Below are 23,537 nucleotides of genomic sequence, written 5' to 3' on the forward strand. Positions count from 1 at the left end.
ACCCCGAGTGTAGCAGCACAATTCGGCATTACCCCCCCAGCAAGCCATGTGACTGAAAAGCTCTAATCACCCTTCCCCGCCAACAATGTTCAGCCTGTTCTGATTTCTCATATGATGCATAATTTTGTTTTGCACTTTCTAACTGTTGGCCAGATTAAACCATTTAGGAGATTGGGGCACCCAGTTTGGAATGCTCATTGCTCACCTCCAAGATAAATTTCCGGATTTCCTGACTGTTTCACCCCCCATTGGGGATCTCCAAGCTTTTTACAAGGTATTTTAGCTAATATGTCCACTTGTTCTCCTCTTACTTTTAAATGAAGCAATAATTCAGAACTGTTGTGAATGATCAGTATAACATTGTTGAAACAAAATGAATTTTAACTGGGTTTGTTAAAGAAGTAAAGAATTGCTTATTTTAGTTTATGAAATACAGGTATCCGGTCTCAGGAATTGTATACTCATTTAGTAAAAGTAATTTTTTACCCTATCCATTAAGCCACACTGCTTCCCTTCCACCAAATAAAAAACTGCTTTAAAGCAGAATGTCAGAAATACTGTTTTGCATAGAAGAGAAAAGACTTTTTCTTACGTATGGTTTTTAACCTAGGAATCCAAGCGGAGATTTGACACAGAGGAAGAATTTAAGAAGCGAGCCTACCAGTGTGTGGTCCTACTACAGAGCAAAAATCCAGACTTCATTAAAGCATGGAAACTGATCTGTGACGTATCTCGGAAAGGTAACAGTTAGAATTAGTGTCTATTTCTTTAAACCAGTGTTTGTTTTAAGTGGATCATTTTATGTTGATCTGAGACACAAGTTGTTCTTTGGAAATCGATAAAATTCCTTGGGATAAAAAGGAGCAATATGGCTGAAGAAGGTTTGCTCCACAGAACTCCACCATACATATCAGAACATCAGAGCAGGATGCAGAATTCACTTAAAATGAATACAACCACACTTGAAAACCCCAGGATCCTCAGATTTTCCCCAAACAGCATTATGGGTGTTGCCCTTAATACTATCTGGAAGAGTGGTTTTGAAGACTTAGCAACAATGACATTAGCACCAATGTAGAGTAACATCTAAGTATTATGCTGATTGGTGCTTAACAAATGTCTAATATTAGTAACAATCGATCATTTCCAAATAAAATGTCTGACCCTTATTCCTTCCTGCACCTCTGTTTGTCTGCTTCTGAAACACAGGTTGTTAAAGAGAGAAACCCTTCATCTCTTTCTGACAGCTTGTTGAAGTGTTTATGCTGTATAGTATAGTATTACTGTGGCCTGTTTTATTTATTAAATGTTACTTACCTCTGTAATGTGGCATTCTGTCCAGTATGGCTCAGTAATTGAAAGTTTTGCCCCATTGCCTTAGTATCTGAGTACCTCCCAGTGACTGATAAATTCAGCCTGACCACCCCACCCCCGAGGTAAGGAAGTACAGTAACTCTGTTTTACAGATGGGACATGAGGCACAGAAAACAAGTGACATGCCCATGGTCACAGATTGCGAGAGAGCTGGAATTGAACCCAGATATCTTGGTTCCCAGGCCTATGGCTTAGCCTCAGGACCATCTTTCCTCTCATTTCAGTCATATTTTAGAGGGGGTCTATTTGCTTCGAGTCTTAATACAATCAGTCAAAATCTTGAACGTATTGTTTTTTTTATAGTTCTCTCTGTTTTCCCTACTCAGAGTTCCAAAAAATCTATGACTGCTTGGACATTAAACTAATAGAGAGAGGGGAATCGTACTACCAAGATATGATGAAAGATATTGTGCAAGAATTTGAAGACAGAGGTAACATGTTCCTTAACATCGTCAAAAAATCAACAATTGTCCAGTCACTTCATTTTTTTAAATGTTTTTTCAGTTTGAGAGAGAGTTAATTTCTACTAGTTTGTTTAGAGACACTTTCAAGATTAATGTTCCCCAGATTAGACACTTGTCCTTCCCCTCCATTATATTTTTGACTAGAAAATGCTCCCCTGCTGAGGGACACAGGCTATTATTCCTTGTTTTTGTCGTTCAGAAAGGTCTGGGAATTTGGGGCTCCCGGGACCCCCCTGCCCCTAACCACCCCCCAGGACCCCACCCCCATCCAACCCCCCCCTGCTTTCTGTCCCCTGACTGCCCCAACCCCTATCCACACCCCCACCCTCTGACAGGCCCCCCAGGACTCCCACGTCCTATCCAACCGCCCTCTGTCCCCTGACTGCCCCCTGGGACTCCCTGCCCCTTATCCAACCCCCCTGCGCCCCTTACCCTGCTGCTCAGAGCACCAGGATTGGCAGCCACGCAGTTTAGAGCACCGAGGCAGGCCGGCGGCTCTTGCAGCTGCACTGCCCAGCAGGAGCTTGCAGCCCTGCTGCCCAGAGCGCAGCGCGGTGAGCTGAGGCTGCAGGGAAGGGTAGACAGCAGAGGAGGGGCCAGGGGCGAGTCTCCCCGGCTGGGAGCTCAACTGCCAGGCAGGATGGTCCCCCAGGCCGTAGTTTGCCCACCTCTGCACTAAGTGCGTCAGGATACCAACTTACAGTGGTTTTAAAATCAAGCTAGAACTCTCTTAATGATAGCCTGTTATTTCACCAGCAAAACTAGATTTGTATAAATCTATGCTCTCTTTGCAAATGATGATTGTTGGTGTTTTTGTTTTTTTAAGAAATCAAGCATTTAATGAGACCTGCACAAAATGGGTAGAATGTGAATAGATAGGAGCAACTGGCTTTCACAAGCTTTAAAGCATTATCACTTTTTACATGTAGCATCTAACAACTTGCATATTTCTGCAAATCTCTCTTGAATGCTTACCCTCAAATGACCTCTTTCCCTAGGATTTGTACAGATGGATGACGGGCGGAAGATTGTGTTTGTCCCAGGATGCTCTGTTCCTTTAACAATCATGAAGTCAGATGGAGGTTTCACATATGATACATCTGACTTAGCTGCTCTTAAGCAAAGGCTATTTGAGGAAAAGGCTGATATCATTGTTTACGTGGTGGATAGTGGGCAGGTGAGTACCCCGACCTCTGCTTTGTTCTTCAGTCAGTCACTAGATATCGCTCTAGCCTAGAGGACAGGGGCTAGAAGGTGTTATCACCTGATGGCTATTTATTGGCCCTTATGTGAAATTATTTGGTAATTACAGTCCAGTTCCTGATGGGCTGTGGGCCAATCACAGAATTCGCCACCACAGTTTAGACTCGCGGCCATCTCAGCAGTGCCCAAGGATTTAACACTCCGGGAAACAAAACTATCCGCACATCCAGGTCAGTGCTGAATCTGAATGGCTGGAGAGAGTGATAAAAACCTGCACTGTCACTGTTCATGAATTGCCTTATCTGTGGAGTCTCCAGAGCTGTCCGTTGAGTACCTTTCACCAGCATTTATATTCACTTAAATGGGAACTATAAAATGCAGGCAGCGGTGATGCACTTGTCACACATTCTTGTACCGAGAATTGGGGAGGGATCTTTAAAAGTATCAGGCATTGATACTTTCTGCAAATCTGAATAGTCTGTAGAAACTGATGACAGTAGTGCTTCGTCATTACAAGTGTCCTGTGCAATGAGTCTAAAAGGGGACGTGATCAGTTAGGGAAGCTTTATTTTTCCTTGTAATAACACTCTTGGTACAAAAGCATTTTACAGTATTTATACCAGAATCTTAATGGGAAAAAGACAATTGGAAAATGCAGTTGACAGCTGCTTTTTATTTTTCTATTTCTTTGCAGTCAGTGCACTTGCAGACAGTATATGCAGCAGGTCAGATGATTGGCTGGTATGACCCTGCCGTGACCAGAGTAGTCCATGCTGCATTTGGAGTGGTACTGGGAGAAGATAAGTAAGTTAAATGAATAGACCATTTCATGGTACATTTAATGGATACTGTGATTACACTTGCCAGGCTGTCTCAGCATCAGACAACAGAAAAAGAAAAGAAGTCAGATCATATTGCAGTTTTCAGGGTCAGATTCCAGCAGACCCTGTCCCGTTGTTTGAGACATATTCTTGTATGAGGACTTAAAATGCAAATATCATACAAGTACTTGGACTTTGAAAATTTTGCTTTACATGTTGACATCTAAAATAATGAAAAAACAAAGTTCACTTATTAATGAGTATTTTGCATGTCTGCTGTGACTGTCTTTCCATATATTCTGTTACTATTCTATAAAAGTGCACTATTTTTCTGGAATCTAAACAAATCAGGTTTTTTGGTTGTTATTTTTTTAAAGCCACTTCTTTTTCCATCCCAAACAAACTAGCTCTGCCCTGTTTTTATTTGAGAAAATTCTATCTTAAAAAACAGATTTCTTGTAAATGAAGTTCATGTATGTCTAAATCAACATTGCAAACCAGTGTTTCATTATTCATTGGTAAAGTAACTGCAAAATAAGAAATCTGAATTTATTTTCCATAAGAAAAATATTTTATATATTATTCTGGCTAGATTGTGGGCTTAGATTGCATTTTGTTTGACAAGATTATTCTGTCTACTCCATAGCAAATGTGTTTGTAGCTTGTGACAGCCGTGTTAGTCTGTATTCTCAAAAAGAAAAGGAGTACTTGTGGCACCTTAGAGACTAACCAATTTATTTGAGCATAAGCTTTCGTGAGCTACAGCTCACTTCATCAGATACATCTGATGAAGTGAGCTGTAGCTCACGAAAGCTTATGCTCAGATAAATTGGTTAGTCTCTAAGGTGCCACAAGTACTCCTTTTCTTTTTATAGCCTGTGTTTCTGTTTTGGTAATTGGGAACACCTTAACCCCAGAATTGTCCTGTAGGATTCTCTCTGTGAAGGAGATATATAGCTAATTCAGCATTTTTTTTTACAATCCTATTTTATCCTTTTGCTATAAATAGAAGTATATGTGGCCCACAAAAGTCACAAACTAATTCTAGTATGGCTTGAAATTCCGCGTCTGTTTTTCGCAGCTTCACATTGCAGTATTGTGACTCTGTGTCACAAGGAACATATCGCACAGCATGCTCACGTGTTGTACTGTGGGTCGGTGTGACTCCACTCTAAGCTATGTCCTCTGTCTCCCTCTTTCTGGTTGGTCGAAGGATGGTTTTCGTTTCTCCTTCACCACCTCCATCTCCCTTGGGCTGCATGGAGATTGAAAGGGATCCCAATGCCCCTGTTCTAGGCCAGTTACTTAGTACTCCATCTCAAGCTCCTCTTGCTCCTCTTAAGTGATACTGCCGTCAGACCCGTGCATTGTGCAAGAGCTACGTGTAGCTGAGAGGCCACATGCTGTGTCCTTGCTGTTGCATTTCACTGTTAAAACGGGGAAATATTTTGAGCTGTTTTCCTGACAATTGTTGCTCTGGTGGGACAGGAAAACTGTCCTACACATATGACTGACACCCTAGCCAGCCAATTGTAAACCTTCTTTTTCTCCAATCAGTTTTATTACAGTTCTGATCTGCCCTTATAGGCGCACCAGTTTGATGCCTGTTTTATACATTTAACTCGGGGGCGGAGGCAATTGGAATGTGCACCTGAATCTATTAAACTATTGAGAAATGTGGGCCACCCAAGTAATTGTAAGATTTAGTTCTGCAGAGGCTTGTATATAGTGCTGATTGTGAGCCGTGGGGTTTCTATCGAGCCATGTCTGTGTGCTTTCAGGAAAAAGTTCAAAACTCGTTCAGGGGATACAGTGCGGCTCATTGAGCTACTGGAAGAGGGGCTGAAACGATCAATGGACAAACTGAAGGACAAAGAGCGTGACAAGGTAATTGTGATGGCTTGCTTTTCTTCTTGGAAACAAGTATGTGGTGGGTTTCATCATGTACTGGATGCTTCTGTATAATGGATCCAAGGGAAATATATACAGAGCAAGACTTTCCCCTCCATCACATTGCTCTCTGGGCTTATTTTCAGTTACCATTCTACTGCATGTTGTGATTAGCAAGCAGCTCTGTTTTACGGCCTGGAATTGTTCCTGACACCAGTAAGAAAGGCTCCCCACCTCTGAAGCTCTTAAATTTCCCTGCACTGTGGAGTAGACACTGATGCTAATTCCTAATGGATTTAGTGTAGTTCTGAGTTAATCATAGCTTATTTGAGCCGGCAGGATTGGACTGCAGGCAAAGCCTCAGCACTGGCTGGACATTGTAGTTTTGAAACATACCGCGGGCTTGTCTGCATGGGGAAGTTAGTGGGCAGGAAGCTAGGGTGTGAACTGAAAGCACGCTAGCTACTCTGCACTTACTGTCTGTGGGGACATGCTGAATGCCCTTGGGCAGTTTAGCTTAATGCACTTCTCAAATGCCTTAAGCTACTGTGCAAGAAGACTCCCTTAGTGCACAGTAAGAGGGTCCACATGTGTGCACTAGGTATTCCTCACTAGCTACTGTCGGCTTTTTCCCTTTGGTGACAAGCCCTGGAATATTTATTGCACAGTTGGATCGAGGAGAATAAATTAGGATGTTAAAGCTTTCAGTGCTGGAAGCATTTACTGTAGCCATCCCCGCACCCCTCCTTGCTCTGCCTGAAAATGGTGCAGAATGCTGAGCAAGCTGCTTTTCGGGAACAGCTCGGAATCTGCGTTGTAGGAGACTGCCCCAGCATGGGGCCAGGAGCCTTTTGGGAGAGCAGGGGTTTTTAATAGGGAAAAGGATGAGATATGAGCCAAGGTTTAGAAGGGGGCAGGGTGTGAGATGGGTAGGAAAGGGACAGCCAGCGAACAGGGAGTTGAGGATGGTAAGCAACTTCAGGACTTGATCCTGTTTTGGGGACAAACATTCTCTTGGCAGCTAGAATAGGTAGGAGAGGTTAGTTAGGTGAGGAGATGTCACAGGCCATAGAAGAGCAGGAGCAAAGGTAGATACACTAAAAATGAACATTCAGTCCACCAGGAACCCCATCTTAGCACTCGCAGAGCTGCCTCTTGCCGCAGCCATACCAGTGTCAGGAGTGGCCACCTGGTGGAAACAATTAAAAAAAAAAAAAAAAGTTGGGGCAGGTCGTGTTCCTTGTCTGGTTAGAGAAGTTCCTGCATTGTAAAACAGCGTTAAATCTCCACTGTATGGCTGGTGAGATGCAATGGGGGAAACAGCCGATTCCTTAAAGATCCAGCAGGTGGTGGTAGAACACAAACCACTCAATGCGGTTTTCCATACAGTGCAGCCTTTGCTGCCTCCCTAAGCAAAGATGTATGTTGAGACAGTGGCCTTGATGTGAGCTCCAACATGGCTCAAACCTTTCCTCTCTCTGAATTGGCTCTGTGGCATATCTACTGGAATCTCTGCGGGATTAAACTCCTATGCGCTGTAGCTAGTTATTTGCTAAATTGTTGGAATTAAAGCAGGTCACGCATGAGGCTCCAAAATCGCAAAGGTATGGAATTCTATATCAGTGCCTGAATTGTGGACAAATCACCCTCTAATTTCAACAGCCTCAAAATAGCTTCAAAAATGCATAGCACGGCAGTTTGCTCTTGCGTAGCCTTCAACTGTGTCGCCTTGGTACATACCGTGTTCCACTATGGGAGGTGATCTAATTTTGAAGAGATCCTCATTTTCTGGAACACAAGTCGAAACTTTCAGACCATACTGTTATGGTGATGGGGAAGGAAGGATGCCCTTTAGAATATAGGAGAGCATGCTAAACTGTTCCTAAACCTCTCTGAGGTCAATCAGACAGTGGGGCAAAATACTAATTTACAGTTACATGGCATTTTCTACCTTCCAAAGCACTTTACCCACTATGCAACTTCACCACTAATTAGGTGGGGGGCCACAACCAGCTGACATTTTGGTTAAAGGCCCTGGGCCCAGGCACTAATCTTGCTGTCCATGCACAGAAGACAGGGCCTCAGTTTTAAGTGTCACAGGAACGACACCTGCATGGGACTTCTTTGGCAGCAGGAAGTGTTGTGCTGATCCTGCTCTGTTTCCAGATAATCTAGGTGTCCACTTTATAGTAAGCCATGATGAAACAGAAAATTCACTTAAGGGATAAGCAAATTTGGCTGAACAATCATCAGTGCTTTGAAATGGGTTCTAACTAGTTAATTTCCCTCTGGAAAAAGCAGAGTCAAAGTCCATGAGTTGACCATGTTTTCCCCCAGCATGTTACTTGGCTGGTGCCTCTAGAATATTTCCTGCTGAGGCCTTTCCATTTCTCTGGGTTTGTGGTGAAGCAAAGCATGCTATGTGGGAGACAGAATGGTTACAACTTGTTTTTATTTTTTTTTCTTTTTGGTCTTCTATAGGTCTTAACTGAAGAAGAACTGAAGGCTGCCCAGACATCAGTTGCTTTTGGCTGCATTAAATACGCTGACCTTTCCCATAACAGAATGAATGATTACATCTTTTCTTTTGATAAAATGTTGGATGACCGAGGAAATACAGCTGCTTACTTGCTCTATGCCTTCACTCGAATCAGGTAGCTCAAGGGTATTTTGGTTGCTTTAAAACCAAGCTTAAAATGAGTTGCCCTTCAGATTGCAAAAAGTGTAATATGTCTATTCCATCTTTTATTAACTAAAAATAACAGAATTCCTAGGGAAATCTCAGCTGTGGTCTCCCTTGCTCTCCTGCCGCTTACTCAAAAAAACCAAAAAAATTATTTGTGTTTGGGGCCTTAAGCCTGTTTCATTTTCTTTCCCGAACTGCTTGCCCTGATGATATCCTTAAATGCCAAAGGAGGAGTCTAGCTGGACCCCTCTGAAAAGCTCTGCCTTGGATAGTGTAAAATATCTGCCATGCTTCATAACAGCTTAGCCTGAACTTTGTGCTGGGCTGACACTTCATCTGCCATGGTAAATCTGTTCTCAGTATTAGCAGGTGGGGTGCGCTGTGATCTAAGCCCTATGTGTTCTGAGAGGGCATGGAAGTGGAACTCCTTCTTGGCCAGCCACTGCAGGCTGTCCTTCCAGCTGGAGGGCGAGCGTATCTAATTTTTCTAGCAGTGTGGCCATTGTCTTGTTTTCTGCCTTCATGTCTAGATGGAGCCTACTTAGTGAACATAGTCAACTTCCTCCCTCAGAAAGGGCAGGTCTGTGTGGAGAAGTTTTCCAGGCAGGCATCTCTGAGTGACATTACAGGGTAGTGCTCTCTCCTAAATGAATATTTGTATAGGCTTATTAATAATTACATAGCCCACTCTCACAAGGGAACTGTGCACCACCACCTCTTTTGGGTACCTGTCCCTGTTTCCCCCTCCCATCTATTACTGCTTTCCCGCTTTTTTTCCACGGCCCCCACATACACTTGAGCCCCCAGGCTTCTTCCCATATCAGTGCCTGGTCACCTTTTAGCTTCTCATCCACTCTTCCTCTTGAATGCGTGTCCAGTCCCTTGCTGCTTCCGTGCACTAATTTCTCCACCCAGTGCATGCCTCCTTCATTGATTGCCTATGTTCTTGCAATGTACTGAAACTGAATATTTTTCTAGGCAATTCAGGCTGTTTTCTAATATCCATTCAAGTTACCACTCCGTAGCTAGATCATTCAAATCAGAACCCCTTTACTTTTGGCCCTTCAATCCTGTTGCAAAATTCCATACATAAGCATGACCAGTGCTGGGCTGTTTTTTTTTTTTTTTTGTCAGATCTATAGCACGTCTGGCCAACATTGATGAAGAGATGCTGCAGAAGGCAGCTAGAGAAACAAAGATATTACTGGACCACGAAAAGGAGTGGAAACTGGGCAAATGCATTCTGAGATTCCCTGAGATTCTGCAGAAGATTTTGGATGATCTCTTATTACACACACTCTGTGACTACCTCTATGAGCTGGCCACCACCTTCACAGAGTTCTACGATAACTGTTACTGTGTGGAAAAAGACAGGCAAACTGGTGAGTGCATCCCTTAAACTTGCTTGCAGTGAGCACATCTCTGTGAGGTTGTAATTGGAGAATTCTAATGATACAGTTGATCAGGTTTGTACCAGCATTCCAGGCTGAAAGGTCATAACATCCAGGCGTGGGGAGTCTTAACTTTGTGTTAAGGATGCTGTTACTCCAGTCGTTCTTGGATGCAAGATAACAAATGCACAAGCATGTCAAGGCAGCTTTTTGTTGTTCTTTCTGCAAAGCTATTGCTAATAGTAAATCATATCTAGTTTGTGTGACCAGTGTTACTGATTTTTATGAACAAGTGCATGTCTTGGTCTATTCAAAAAACAGAGCTATTGCTGTGTTTGAAGGAGGGCTGTCTGTGGCCACACTGGCTGCTCTGTCTCTGCTTTACAGAAAACCCAACCGTTCCCATTTATATTTAAAAAAGAAATTCACCATAGCTATAAAAGTGTTCAGAATAAGATGAGGTTTCCAAGTGCTAGCACATGTAACAAAACTCTCTCAAGTAGAGAAGAAAGTGGGCACTAGTGATCGATCATCTCTTGTGAAAATGCTACTTGCTGTAGCACCTGAGTGTATTAAATAGTGCGTTTTCACCAGTCCCTTTTAGTGTAATGGAAGCTACATAATTCCAACTGTACTACATCATGGAAATAGCACAAATGCAGTGACTGTAATGTGTAATCTGTGATGCTTCCTGACCATCTAATTCAAGCTTGCACTATTTTTCTTTCTTCTCCAGGAACGATAGTGAAGGTGAACATGTGGAGAATGTTGCTGTGTGAAGCAACAGCTGCCGTTATGGCCAAAGGGTTTGACATCCTGGGCATCAAACCAGTCCAGAAGATGTAACTACTTCTGCACTTGGGCCTCTTGTATTTTACTAAACTAGTTTTCTTAGCTGTCATAGTGGAGTCTTATTCAAAACCTACTTTAAAAATAAAAAATTGCTAACATTGTGTGGATTGAACTTGTGTATGCTGCCCTGTACGTGGGTGGCATATTGTCAGTGTGATGTTTTAAAGGATATGCAACTCTTACACACAGGTGCCTGAATTTATATATCGCATGCTGAATAGGTACCTAAAAAAACAAGGTCAAGAATGCATCAGTAATGTAACCTGGAAGAGAGAACAGAGCTGATAAGTGTTCGAGGGCTGCACCTTTATTAGAGGTGCTTTGTCCAGGCTATTACAATCTGAATATTTCAACCAAAAGTATTTACAGAAAAGGAAGAAAACTGAGTAAATACAAATCTGAGGAAAGTGGTTAAATTCATATGCATATTAAAATTCCAGACTTTCAAAATATATAAAGCTCTGGTACCCGAGGCTGCCCTATGCGCACTACATTGCATAGCCTCATGTGCGTGTTTTTCAATAGCTTAATTCTTTGGAAAGATGCAATTGTAGACACACCAGTGATACTCAGATCACCAGGGGTGCAGGAGCCAAAGAGCCCTAGTAGTGCAAAGTTATTGTTTCATTTACTATATATTCATATTTAAACAGTATGCGGGGAAATATTTAGTTTTTATTTATATTAGTCTCACAGCAAAAGGACTGACCAAATATTCTTATTTTATCAACTACAATTAAATCACAAAGAGCCACAGGGGAGACAGATTTAGCTTATTTTAGTACAGTACCTTAAGCTAATTTTGAAGGAAAATGGGAGTGAAGTTCAGTTGAACCTGTGCCTGTTTTGCACCTTAGTACTATAGAGCTAAAGTAGTTTCACCCATCGCTTGTCTTAAATGCAGTCTCACTTATCAGTGCCTAGAAAGAAGACAGTTAAAACACTGTTTCTAATACTTACGTAGGGCACAGGGATGTGGCAAAGCCTCCATACGTTACTAGCAGTTGGCACATCTACCTTCTGCATCTACAACTGTGCCATTGAAGTCTAAGGGGGTTTTTTTTGTTTAACTATTGTAAACTAGAAATAAAGACCCTGCTTATACTGCCACCTAGCATACCTCCAGCCAAACAAAGAGTTTCCTCTCCGGGCATTTAAAATCATTAGCTGCTATTGCCCAACACTAACCTCTCACTTTTAAGTATGGTACACTGGACTTTCTAAAACTTACATAATACGGAGTGATTTGTTTTTTAAAGTCACTTGCTGTACCTCTTACAAAATTCAGTATGGCATCCCTGACCATATATTGCTATATTGTTACATGCGTTGTCATTGTTTGTGCTTACATCTAAATGTTTAAGATGTCTTTAAAAAAAAAAAAGCTGCACTAGCATTTAGAATAGGATGCTGTGTACTGGAGGTAGATTTAAATCCAAAGTTGTGCAAAATTATCTCCAGGCATGGCTCCAGGTTTAGCTGTGTGACTTGTTAGCAGCTGGTAACAGAGCTTTTACATTTTTAATCTCCAGCTCAGGAAAACTTATTACTACCTACATTTCCAGTGCTGCAATAAAGTTAATCTGGCAGCATTACTATGAGCATGTGGGGCCTAGAGTCCAGTTTTCACTGGGGTTTAAGAGCAAAATGGTAAAGCAGCATTATTGTGGGTGCAGGTAAATCTTATACTGGGTCAGCCCAGTGGTCCAGCGAGCCCAGCAGCCTGTCTTCTGACAGTGCCCAATGCTTCAGAGGGCCTGAACAGAGCAAGCAAGCAATGGGTGACCCATCTCTTCTTTTGCTTGTGGCAAAACGAGGCTAGGGACACACAGAACATGCCATTGATGGACCTATTCTCCATGAACATATCATGTTCTTCCTTTGAACCCTTTTAGCATTGTTTTAGCCGTCACAATGTACGTTCCATAGCTTGATTCTGAGTTATGTGAAGAATAACTTGCTTTTCTTTAAACGTGCTGCCTATTAATTTCATTGGGGGCCCCCTTGGTTACGTGAAGGAATAAACAACACTTCCCTTTCTCCACCCCATTCATGATTTACCATATGCGCCTCATAGCTGTCTGCTTTCTTTACTGAACAGTCCTACTCTTTTTAATCTCTCCTCCTAGGAAGCTGTTCCATACCCCTAATTGTTTTTGTTGCCATTCACTGTACCTTTTCCAATTCTAATATCTCTTTTTTTTGCAGTGGGGTGACCAGCCCTGCATGCAGTATTCAAGATGTAGGCATGCCATAAATTGATATAGTGGCATTATCTATTCCTTTCCTCAGACATTGAAAACAGCTGCTCACTGTACAGTAGCAGTCAAAAAAAGCTAACCAAACAATCCATCTAAGGTCTCTGGTAACAGCTAATGTGTGTAGAGATGGGCATATATTTACCAATTTCATCTGCCATTTTTGTTGTGTAGATCAGTAAAAGCCCTTTGTAACTCTTCACTGTCTGATCTGCAAATTTTGTCACCTCATTGTTCATGTTGGAATGGTCCCCATACAGCTCCCTGGGAGACACCACTCTTTACCTTGCTCCTTTCTGAAAATTAGCCATTTATTCCTACTCTTTAGTTCTGTGTTTTAACCAGTTATTGATCCACTAGGGGCCCTTCCCTCTTATCCCATGACTCTCTTGTGAGTCTTTTGGTGAAGGACCTTGTTAAAGTATTTTATCAACTGGCTCACCCTCAAAGAATTCCAGTATTTTGGGGAGGTCCCATTTCCTGTTACAAAAGCCCTGTTGACTCTTCCGTAACAGCTTGTGTTTATCTGCGTGTCTGCTAATTTTGTTCTTTTCTATAGTTTCACTCAGTTTGCCTGGTACTGAAGTTAGTCTTTCCAGCCTGTAATTGCCTGGCTCACCACTGCAGCCTTTTAAAAAAAATGGTTGTCACATTAGCTAGCCTCAAGTCAGCTGGTACAGACGCTGATTTAAGTAGGTTACATACCACCCTTCGCAATTTCCTATTTGAGTTCCTTCACAACTCTTCACTGAATGCCTGCTGCGCCTGCTGACTTATTACTGTTTAATTTATCACTTTGTTCCAGAAAACCTCCTCTCTTGCCACTTCATGCTGGGGCAGTTCCTCAGCATTGTCACCAATCGCTCACATCCGTAAAGACTGAGTCAAAGGAGTCACTTAGCTTCTTGACAAGAGCCTTCTCTTCTTCGTGTGCTCCTTTAACGCCTTGCTCCTCCAGTCTTCCTGATTCTGATGTTCTTAAACTCTGGCAAGTTAACAGTCAAAAGAAGAATTTGAAACACACAGCAAAAAAAGTTTAGGTTCCTTTCTGTTCTCAGCAGGATTTGACTTCCAATTTTTAAAGGGTGCCTTTTTGCTTTTTATCACTTTTATTTTGTTGGTCCTCTTACTGTTTTTTCTGAGTTTGGTGCCACACGTATGGTGTTTTAAAAAAGTTTCCATGTCCCTTGCACACAATTCACTTTTGTGGCTGTACCTTTTAATTTCCATTTAACTAGCTTCCTTATTTTTTATGTAATTCCCTTTTCTAAAGTTAAATGCTACTGTGGTGGGCTTCTTTGTGTGTCTCCCCCAACATTGTTAAATTTATATTATGGTTGCTCTCAGCAAACCTTTCACCTCTTTGACCAAAGCATGTGCTCAATTTAGGACTAAATCAACACTTGCCTCTCCCCTTCTGGGTTCCAGAACTAGCTGCTCAAGGAAGCAGTCATTTGTGGTGTCAGAAAACTGGGTCTTTGACCTGTATCCAGTCAACGTGGGGACAGTTGAAGTCTTCCATTATTACTCAGTTTTCTATTTTTATAAACTCTCCCCCAGAGCATTTCACAATCACCATCTTGGTCAGGTAGGAAGTAAGATTATAGCAATAGGAATATATTATTATTGAAGCATAGAATTTCTATCCCTGTTACAGTTTGCTTCATTTAAGATTTTTATTGTATTTGCCTCTATGCTTTCTTGCACATGCACCACCACTAGGCCCCCATCCATCAGCACTACTTAGTCCAGGGGTGGGCAAATGTTTTGGGCCAAGGGCCACATCTGGGTGGGAAAATTGTATGCAGGGCCAGGGCAGGGGGTTGGGGCAGAGGAGGGGAATATGAGGAGGTTGGGGTGTAGGACAGGTGTGGGGGCTCAGGGCAGGGAGTTGGGAGTGCAGGAGGGGTTCGGGCTCCGGCCCGGCGCCACTTACCTAAAGTGGCTCCGGGGTGGCAGCAGCATGCCCTGGATGCCTGCCCTGGCCCCACGCGAGGAAGCAGCCAGAACCACAGCCTCTGGGGGTGGGGGCCACAGAGCTCCGCCCACTGCCCTTGCCATGCCTCCAGGAAGCTCTCATTGGTCACAGTTCCCTATTCCCAGCCAATGGGAGCTGCAGGGGGCAATGCTTGGAGGCAAGGGCAACACACTGAGCCCTCTACTGCTCCCGCAGGGACTTGGTGCCAGCCACTTCTGAGAGCAGCACCATCGCGGGCAATGCCCCAGGCCGGATCCACCCCGCAGGCTGTAGTTTGCCCGCACCATACTTAGGCTCTCATTCCTATATATTTTGTACCCTCATATTACTGTGACCTATTGATTGTCATCCTTCCACCAAGTTTCTTTGATGTCTAATCTATCACTATCCTCATTTAATACCAGACATAAGTTCATCTTAGCTTAGTATTTACATTTACAGCATTTAGATACAAGCAGTTACTTTTTAGCTGTCAGCCCTTATGTGATGTAATTGAATGGGACTCTTCCATTTGACTGTCTCTTCACTTCCTACCTGTGCTTTACTGCTCTAGTTATGGTCAACCACACTGGCTCAGAGCCACTGACTGATTTGCCTACTGTCCAGATATCCCAGCTCTTATCTAGCACTAAGAAAGCTAGTAGTGATTCAGAACTTCTACTAGGTGTTGGTAAGACACTGATAACATTCACACCACCCTCCGTGTGTAAGGATGTAACATTGCATGGCATATACCTAAGCAACTCTTTAATCACAAATGCAACTGCGAATAAGTTCCAAGACATCATAAATCCAGGGCAAGTTAGTTTCACAGGAACAACTAACAAAAGACTCAACCCCCACTCCACAGCTGAATAAAAGATTTAACCCTAGGAGTACCACCTTAATTATCTGTGTACACACACTTTTTGGCTTTCATGATGAGCAGCTTATTAAATGTACAAAAGGAATGTTTAACCATGATTGCAGTTCAGTAAACAAGCACAATGCTTATGATTGAGCTCAAGTGACTTAAGTTGAAGGTTACTTTAAAAAACCAGTTTCTGCTAGGCCAGTCACATAATTTCTGCTGAGAATTTAGCTTGGCTTATGGCCTTTAGCTAACAATTGAAATGTATTCCTAAAGCTTCAACATGGGGAAAGAAGGCAACGCTCTCAAATGCAGAACTCTACCCATAACATTAAACAACCACCCGCGCCAGATTTGGTTTCCTATTATGTAAAAAGGAAGTATGAAGAGTTAACAGCATATGCTAAAGTATTTAGCTGCCTCTAGTAAAAGGCATAGGTTTTCAGCCCTATTTTCAACTGTAAAGAGGTTAAAATTAACTTCACATCACCACCACCTTATTCAATAAAAAGAAATTTCAAGAGACATAATGCTCTACAATGCATAAAAGTCTACATCTTATAAAATACTTAATGCGTATTTGGAAAAATACCATGTTCTTAGTTTAATAATTTACTTTATAACTATAATTTTGAACCAGCATATTTTGTCTTTCCTGGATGTAACAATTGCATTTTATAACTTTGTATATATACACATTTGACCTTTTAGCTACCTGTGCAGCCAGTTCAAGAACAGCTTCCTGAAACTGGGCGGGGGGAGGGGGGGAGCAGCTTTATAAAATTACTATTTTACATTACATTTATATGCCATTACAAATTACTTCTTGGTTTATTAGTTTTAAAATATAGGCAAGTCTCTTGAGTCTGTAGCTTTTAAAATGATAGCAGAGGAGCAGTTCATTCCTCAGCACCAGCCTCTGTTTAGAACCAGGTGCTTTAGATTTTCGTTTCCTTTGTGTCATTACTGAGAGGTTTGAAGGAGTCTTTTATCCTCATCAGTTCTGCAGCACACATATGACCAAAAACCCTGTTGTACCATTCTGTTGTTCGTCCCCTGTAAACCAAGAAGTCAATATATTAGTAGCCCTTAAAAGATATTTAAACAGGACTAAGCAATTCATTTTCTTTCTGTTCACTACCTTCTTAATTTGTAAGCACATACACACCTAATTATTATTAATCATTTGTACTGCAGTAGTGCCTACATACCCCCACCCTCACTGTATGTGTGTACATACAAAAGGCCAACTCCTCCCTGTAAAATAGCCTAAAGAGTAGTTTGGCTAGGTCTGGGAAAGAGGGGGGGTTTAATGCAAAAATGCCCTAATTCCAGTGAAGAAACATTGGAAGAGGTTCATTTTCTTATCACACCTAGGTTATAGTAGAATTTTTGACTGGTCATCGTGGTGTTAGACATTAATGACATTTTGCTAACTGCTGCAAATCTCTTTCCAGTGGGTGCTGGGGGTATCTCCATCAAACCTTCCCAAATGAGCCATCATTTCTGCTCTTCCTCCAAGAAACTGAAAGTTTTTGTAGATGTTGGTAATATTTAATCATCTTTAATTCAGGTGCCATGGTCTACTATTTCAGAAGTGACTAATGGCCTTTGGGTGCGCACCATGACGTGTCAGGAAGTGCTGAGCATCCATTCTCTGAGCCATCAAGGCTTAAGGTGTTTTACGCTGAGCACCCACTCGCAGAGGGAGCGGCTATCACTAGTCACTTTTTGACAATGTAAGTGTGTTGCCATTATTATAGCGCTGCAGGTAACAGATAAGCCACAAAAAAACTCTGCAAAACCTCAGTCTTCCACCTACAGTAGATCCACCATGCCTTAGCCTAGATCAGAGATGTAGCTCACACTCCAATGCATAGGATCAGGACATCTGGCTGAAATATGTCAGCTGTCATTTAGGACATCAGAGCTAGGTGCCAAATCCTCAGATGCTGACTGCTGTAATTCCTGATGAAGTCACTGATATTTCAAAGGAAGATACTCGCTCAGCACCTCTTGGTATTTAGACCCTCATAATTCAGCCACATGGACTCCTGTGATGTTGAATGTTCAGCAGTGCGTAAATAGCTAAATACTATTAGCATTCACACCCTGGGGTCTCTCTGGGAACATGCCATTTAGGAAACAAACTCCTGATGAGGAAGGCCCAAAAATTTAAAGCAAATTGCATTAAGGAATTCCTTTCCATTCACCTTTTCCTCACTGATCACCTCACTCTCTGCCCTAAACTTGTAACTGAATCACTTATACAGTGACTCCCCTGCTTACTCAAACTAGGTTTATCCAAATGGTGTCCTCATTAAGGCAAGTAATTGCAAAGTAATTAGATATTTACACAGTGATTGCAGCCATTCCCCAACAGAGATCCACTTGTTTTTCTGTTCAGTGACATTGGTGGCTATTTCACAGCTTGATGGAGACTGTTTAGCCAAAGTGGTGCCACTTTACTTGGGACTCTCACCCCTTTGGGTTTTGGTTAATTGAAACAAAATGTAGCAATTCAAGTCCACTGGACATTTCACAGTATCCTCAAAGTTGGCTCAAATTTCTGGGAGCTTTCCAGAGCTCAGATGGGAGGAGAGTCATGCACAGAGGTAAAGCACACATGAAAAAGAGAGACTACGGTATAACACTGTGCCTCAAATGTTTTTAAAAATTGAGACATGAAATTTGATGTTGACCCTTCCATCTCTCCAGCAAGACCTTACAGAATAAGTCACATTTTTTGGCAGCATTGGGGTTACTAGAATTCACTGTTCTTGAGCAGAATATCTAGTGTATGAGTGAAATCTAACTTTCCTCCAACATCATAGGACTTGAGTCTCTTCCACCAGCTTATTTATTCTGAAACACCATGGAGAAAAAAATCCCTCTACACATAATACCCCATTAGCCTGCCTTTGATTAAACTGTGTACTATGTCCCCCTCTACAGGTCAGAAGCAAAGCATATCCTGCAGAACAACTACTTTGTGCATGATTGAAGCTCCCACTTAACCAAACATTCTGCATGTGCCCCAAGATGTTAAAATATTGGGGGTTAACCTGTACCTGTTTGTTGTTTTAGGGAGAAAGATTAACAAGAGTTATCTTGGTTTATAGAAATCTAGCTAACATGCAGCCCCCCTTTGTAACTTACGAGAATGTGCATTGGCTCCACCAGCAGAGACTGTGAAGCAATCATCTTTCCCAGCTTCTAGATATTCAGCATTGGATTATACCAGTTGCTTGCTGTTTTCTACCTCTCTCCCCGTAAACCCACACAGATCATTGCAGTCACAAATAGGGCAGAACCGTTATAAATAGCTCTCTAACAGCACACAACAACACTGTGCGACAGCTTCAGACAGGATGTGATGAATAGTTCTAGTACTCATGATGTTTGAGGCAATTAAGATAAAATTCACAGTAAAAAAAATCTCAGTAAAAGATTATGTGGGGTGTTAAATACCATCTGTCCCAATGCCAAAATAGCTTTGTTTTTGATACTCTGGGGGAACAGAATACTTCTCTACAGCGAGCACAAACTCAAACCTGTGGTAGACAACCCCACTTGGCAAAGATGTCTATGTGAATACACAAAATAAATCAACAGGCACTTCTTATTCAAAGACTTCAAAGTGTTTTTACTCAGGTGAGGAAGTAGCATTATCCTAATTTCACAAGGGGGAACTTTTACAAGGAAGAGAGGTTTGCCCTAGATCATCCAGCAAGTTAGTAGCAGAGCCAGGAATCGAACCCAGACCACAGCCTCAGGCCCTCTCCACTTGAGTGCTAAGTATTATTTTATGTTAATTTCCTCTATGTTACTGTAGAATATGTGTGACAGAACATACTGGTGGCTGGAAAGGTGTGTTCAGGACCCAGCAGCTCCATAGGGCTAAGGTAAAGAAACAAACTAAAATGATACCTTGTGTCTGTCCGGCAGACGTGAGTCACTTTGGATTTCTGGGAGCCAACTGGTTCTATGAGATACTGACACAAAAGGACATGGGCCAAAATCCCATGCAGAGTAGCTCCTTCACTGTCAACTGAGGTAGCTGCCAAAATACAGGTGCCACTCTGGGGATCAGTCCTCCAAGTCCTAGAACAAAGAAGGACATTTTTAGGATGTTTCACACAGGATGTTTTCACGTGGCTGGACAATCGGATGTTCTGCCTGTGGCGTAAAGCAATATTCTGACGGGCAGAGACCAATTCAGTTAATGCACAACATGAATAAAAATCTTTTCCAGGCCTCAATCCATATGGAGGAGGCTTACAAGTCCTGCCATAAACGATCTATTATTTGTGTTGCACTAGCACCTACAGGTCATGGATGAGGGTTCCTTTGTCCTAGGCACTGTTCAAATGCATAATAAAGACAGTCCCTGCCCAAACAGCTTACAATCCATAGAGAAGAGACATACAGAGGAGCTAACTAAGTCCTAATCTACACTACACACTTATGTCAATATATTGCTCAAGGGTGTGGAAAATCCATACCCCTGAGTTACATAGTTATAACTGACCTACCCCCCGTATAGACAGCGCTATGTCAATGGGAGGGCTCCTGTCAACATAACTACCGCCTCTCTGGGAGGTGGATAACGTACGCCCACAGGAAAAGCGATCATGTCGGCGTAGGTAGCATCTTCAGTAAGTGTTACAGCGGAGCAGTTGCACTGATAACCAGAGTCCTGCACCCACATGAAACCACACTGCACATGAGCACAACGATCTGCTCAAGTAGATCCAGGGGCCTAAATCACCTGAGCAGATCTCAATCAATCCAAGTCTCCTGCCTATACCTTCTTAGGAAGAAAGAGTGATAGAATAGGATCTATTCATTGTCATACCGGGCTAGAATTTACATTTTTCCCAGACGCAAACCAAGGTTTCTCGCACTGGGGGATAATACAGCTACGACAACAAACGTTTGCAGTTGTGCTGTAATTTTTAGAAGAAAAGAGGCAGGAATGTGGCAACAATTTCTGAATCTCATCAGTGTAAGCCTCTTACTGAGTCTGTAAGCTCTTTGGGGAAGACTGTTATTGTTATATGTGGCACATTTGCCTGGCAAATGAGGGCTCTAGGCATTACTGCAGTATACACTGTATCACAATAATGTACAATCAGATGGGTGGTTAGTTACTCAGTAGTTATCCTGAAACCACAGGGAACCGCACCCCTTATTGATTGACGTGGAACTGCAACAACCCAGCATCAAATGCTGGGAAGCAACACGCACCAAAGTTGGGCTATAAATTGTGTTTGGGAAACCAACGAGAAAAGTCAAATCAGTTCCTTACCTCAAAACCACATACTCCCGTGGCAGGAGGGGTGACATGCTTTCTCTTGTATAGTGATAAACATCTGTTTCATCATCCCAGGTCTCTAGGATTTTAGCCTGCTGCAGACTTGGGTCCCACAGATGCTGCTCTGTCAGTATGCGTTGGAGGATTACTTTAGAAGTGGCATCGATTTCAGTGGATGCCTTCCATAAGCGGACATGGTAGTTATCTTCCACCTTAGAAGACAATTAATGGACACTAGTAGTCTACTAGGAGTAGATTTAGTGATCCGTTCCACCACTCCCTCCCTCCAGCAGAAACCTACACAGCCTTTCAACAAGGTGTGTGTTATAGAAGAATGGTTCTAGGAGCCAAAGTGTAGTAAAGGGGGCTTTATAATATGAATAAACTGCCCAGTCAGCATGGATTATGAGTACTCATGTTTCTGGTATCTACAATGAAGGCCCTCCCTTAACTTTCTCCTACAAGATGGATATCTTGCCCAGATAAGGGTGTGCCATAGATGAAGGGCGTGCAAGTCACAAATGGGCAACTCAACTTTGATTAATACTAGACTACAAATAAAAGGCACCAGGGAGTTGCCGTTAGCTCGAAAGGGCTCTGGGGCAGTTGCTGAATGGATGTTAGGCAGAAACACAGCTAGTTTCAGCACACCCACAAGCTCAGAAAGGTGCATAATTATTAACTTCCACCTTTGCTAACACCCCAGCATCAGATTTACCTTTTTATTTGCCAATTCCACACGTTCCAAGTTTGAACAAGTAACCCAGCTCTTGAACTTTTCCTTGGCATCTCGCAGCAAGTCCTGCATGGAGTTCTCAAGGGAAATCAGCATGGAGTGCCTCATTGAGGCGGTCTGATTAGAAGCCCTTTCACTCAAGCCATTCTGTTCATATAAGTCATCACAACACTGATCCAGGCAATAGTCGGGCATCTGCAAGGGGAGGGGATGTTGGATTCTAAGCACAGTTCCATTACATTTATTCTTACACTGGGAGGAAAATCTACTAGGATAATGATCCTTAAGTGAATGTGAACTCACTGCTGGAGACTCTTTATGTAAAAGTTACAAGCGCAAAAGCAAGTGCCAATGAATATTCTAAACCGTTCCTTGAAAGAGCTGGACTTGCTAATGCGGCGAGACTGTGAATGAATGATCAGCAATCAGGAGCAGCCCAACACATTTTATAGCACTAGATGTGAAAATAAAAACCACCGCCCTGAGCAATAGGAAAGCTAGTTTAAGGAATGACCTCCTCTCTCAGAGTTGGAGCACTGTAGTGGGATTCCTACATTAAACCCCTGGCTCTTTCACCACTTCAGTGTGCAATGTGGGGCTAGTTGCTTCACACCCATCTGTGTTGAGGCTTTAACTATACTGTTTTATCTCAGGAAATCAAATGACTTTAAGTCCCATTAAAAGTGTATTCTGTCTATAAATGTGTTTAAAAACTACGCTTATTAAATCCCAACACCTCTAGGAAGAATTTATATTAATTCTGCAGAGACAGAAACAGAGGTAAAGGAGCACGGCTTGCTCTTCCGTGGGTTAGGCTATCTAGATCAATTTCAGATGAAAGCCACAGCCTCAAATGTTCCAGGTAGGGAGGTTACAGCATTTTCTGGCTCATACCAAGAGACAGAGTAAGGTTCAGACAGGAATTTCCATTTCTCAGCAGCAGTTCCTGGCTTACTGACAACAAGGTAGAGATGACTGATCGGAGATGAGATACACTATCTCCTTTGCATGTACACAACTTGCCTGATATTACAGAGCATGCCTGGGGAACTGCTTACATCTTTTATACTATGCTGGCCCAGGCTGTTTACTGATTATTGTGGGGCCATTGGCTGCATAGGAAGGAGGACAGGCCTGCCTACTAGGGAGAAAGAAAAGGAGTACCTGTGGCACCTAGTCTCTAAGGTGCCACAAGTACTCATTTTCTTTCTGCAGATACAGACTAACACGGCTGCTACTCTGAAACCTACTAGGGAGAGTATACACAAAAGAGAGTTTTCAGAGTAGGAGCCGGGTTAGTCCGTATCCGCAAAAAGAACAGGAGGACTTGTGGCACCTTAGAGACTAACAAATTTATTTGAGCATAAGCTTTCGTGAGCTACAGCTCACTTCATCGGATGCATGCAGTGGAAAGCTGATGCTCAAATAAATGTTAGTCTCTAAAGTGTCACAAGTACTCCTTTTCTTTTCACAAAAAGAGAGTGAAAGAGTACCCCAAGGTCTCATTAAAAAGTACAGCCAATTCCATCACCACGAGAGACAGACTTAATGGGCTGAGAATTCTTCTCTGATAAGGAAGCCTCTCCCGCAATGAAAGAGTTTGGCCAGTCTGGGAGAAGCTGTGATATGGTTAATGGAAGAGTGCAGAGGGTTGCGGGTATGCTTGCATAGGGAGAACAGAGCTCTTCTCCAGAGCAAACAACCCACAACACTTCAT

The 23,537-nt window shown here is 42.5% G+C and overlaps 2 protein-coding genes across 11 annotated transcripts in view; one reads left to right on the forward strand and one right to left on the reverse strand.

Annotated features, from left to right (window-relative positions):
• The window catches only part of RARS1 (arginyl-tRNA synthetase 1), a 29,570-nt gene extending 18,788 nt beyond the window's left edge, over nt 1-10,782 (forward strand). For both annotated transcript variants that reach the window (XM_037907896.2, XM_043521048.1), the window contains exons 7-15: nt 154-274; nt 611-740; nt 1,701-1,805; nt 2,837-3,015; nt 3,736-3,845; nt 5,644-5,749; nt 8,234-8,406; nt 9,573-9,820; nt 10,566-10,782. In XM_037907896.2, coding sequence (XP_037763824.1) covers nt 154-274; nt 611-740; nt 1,701-1,805; nt 2,837-3,015; nt 3,736-3,845; nt 5,644-5,749; nt 8,234-8,406; nt 9,573-9,820; nt 10,566-10,675 — 1,282 coding nt within the window. In that variant the 3' untranslated portion in view covers nt 10,676-10,782. The remainder of the gene's footprint in view (nt 1-153; nt 275-610; nt 741-1,700; nt 1,806-2,836; nt 3,016-3,735; nt 3,846-5,643; nt 5,750-8,233; nt 8,407-9,572; nt 9,821-10,565) is intronic.
• Nucleotides 10,783-13,506: 2,724 nt separating this feature from the next.
• LOC102929426 (rho GTPase-activating protein 7) overlaps nt 13,507-23,537 on the reverse strand; it is a 193,028-nt gene continuing 182,997 nt past the window's right edge. For all 9 annotated transcript variants that reach the window (XM_007071452.4, XM_043521041.1, XM_043521042.1 and 6 more), the window contains 4 exons: nt 21,803-22,015; nt 21,079-21,296; nt 19,698-19,871; nt 13,507-16,823 (listed from right to left, as the gene is read on the reverse strand). In XM_007071452.4, coding sequence (XP_007071514.2) covers nt 16,706-16,823; nt 19,698-19,871; nt 21,079-21,296; nt 21,803-22,015 — 723 coding nt within the window. In that variant the 3' untranslated portion in view covers nt 13,507-16,705. The remainder of the gene's footprint in view (nt 16,824-19,697; nt 19,872-21,078; nt 21,297-21,802; nt 22,016-23,537) is intronic.

This window comes from Chelonia mydas, chromosome 8 (genome assembly GCF_015237465.2).
Source record: "Chelonia mydas isolate rCheMyd1 chromosome 8, rCheMyd1.pri.v2, whole genome shotgun sequence".
Lineage (NCBI taxonomy): Eukaryota > Metazoa > Chordata > Testudines > Cheloniidae > Chelonia > Chelonia mydas.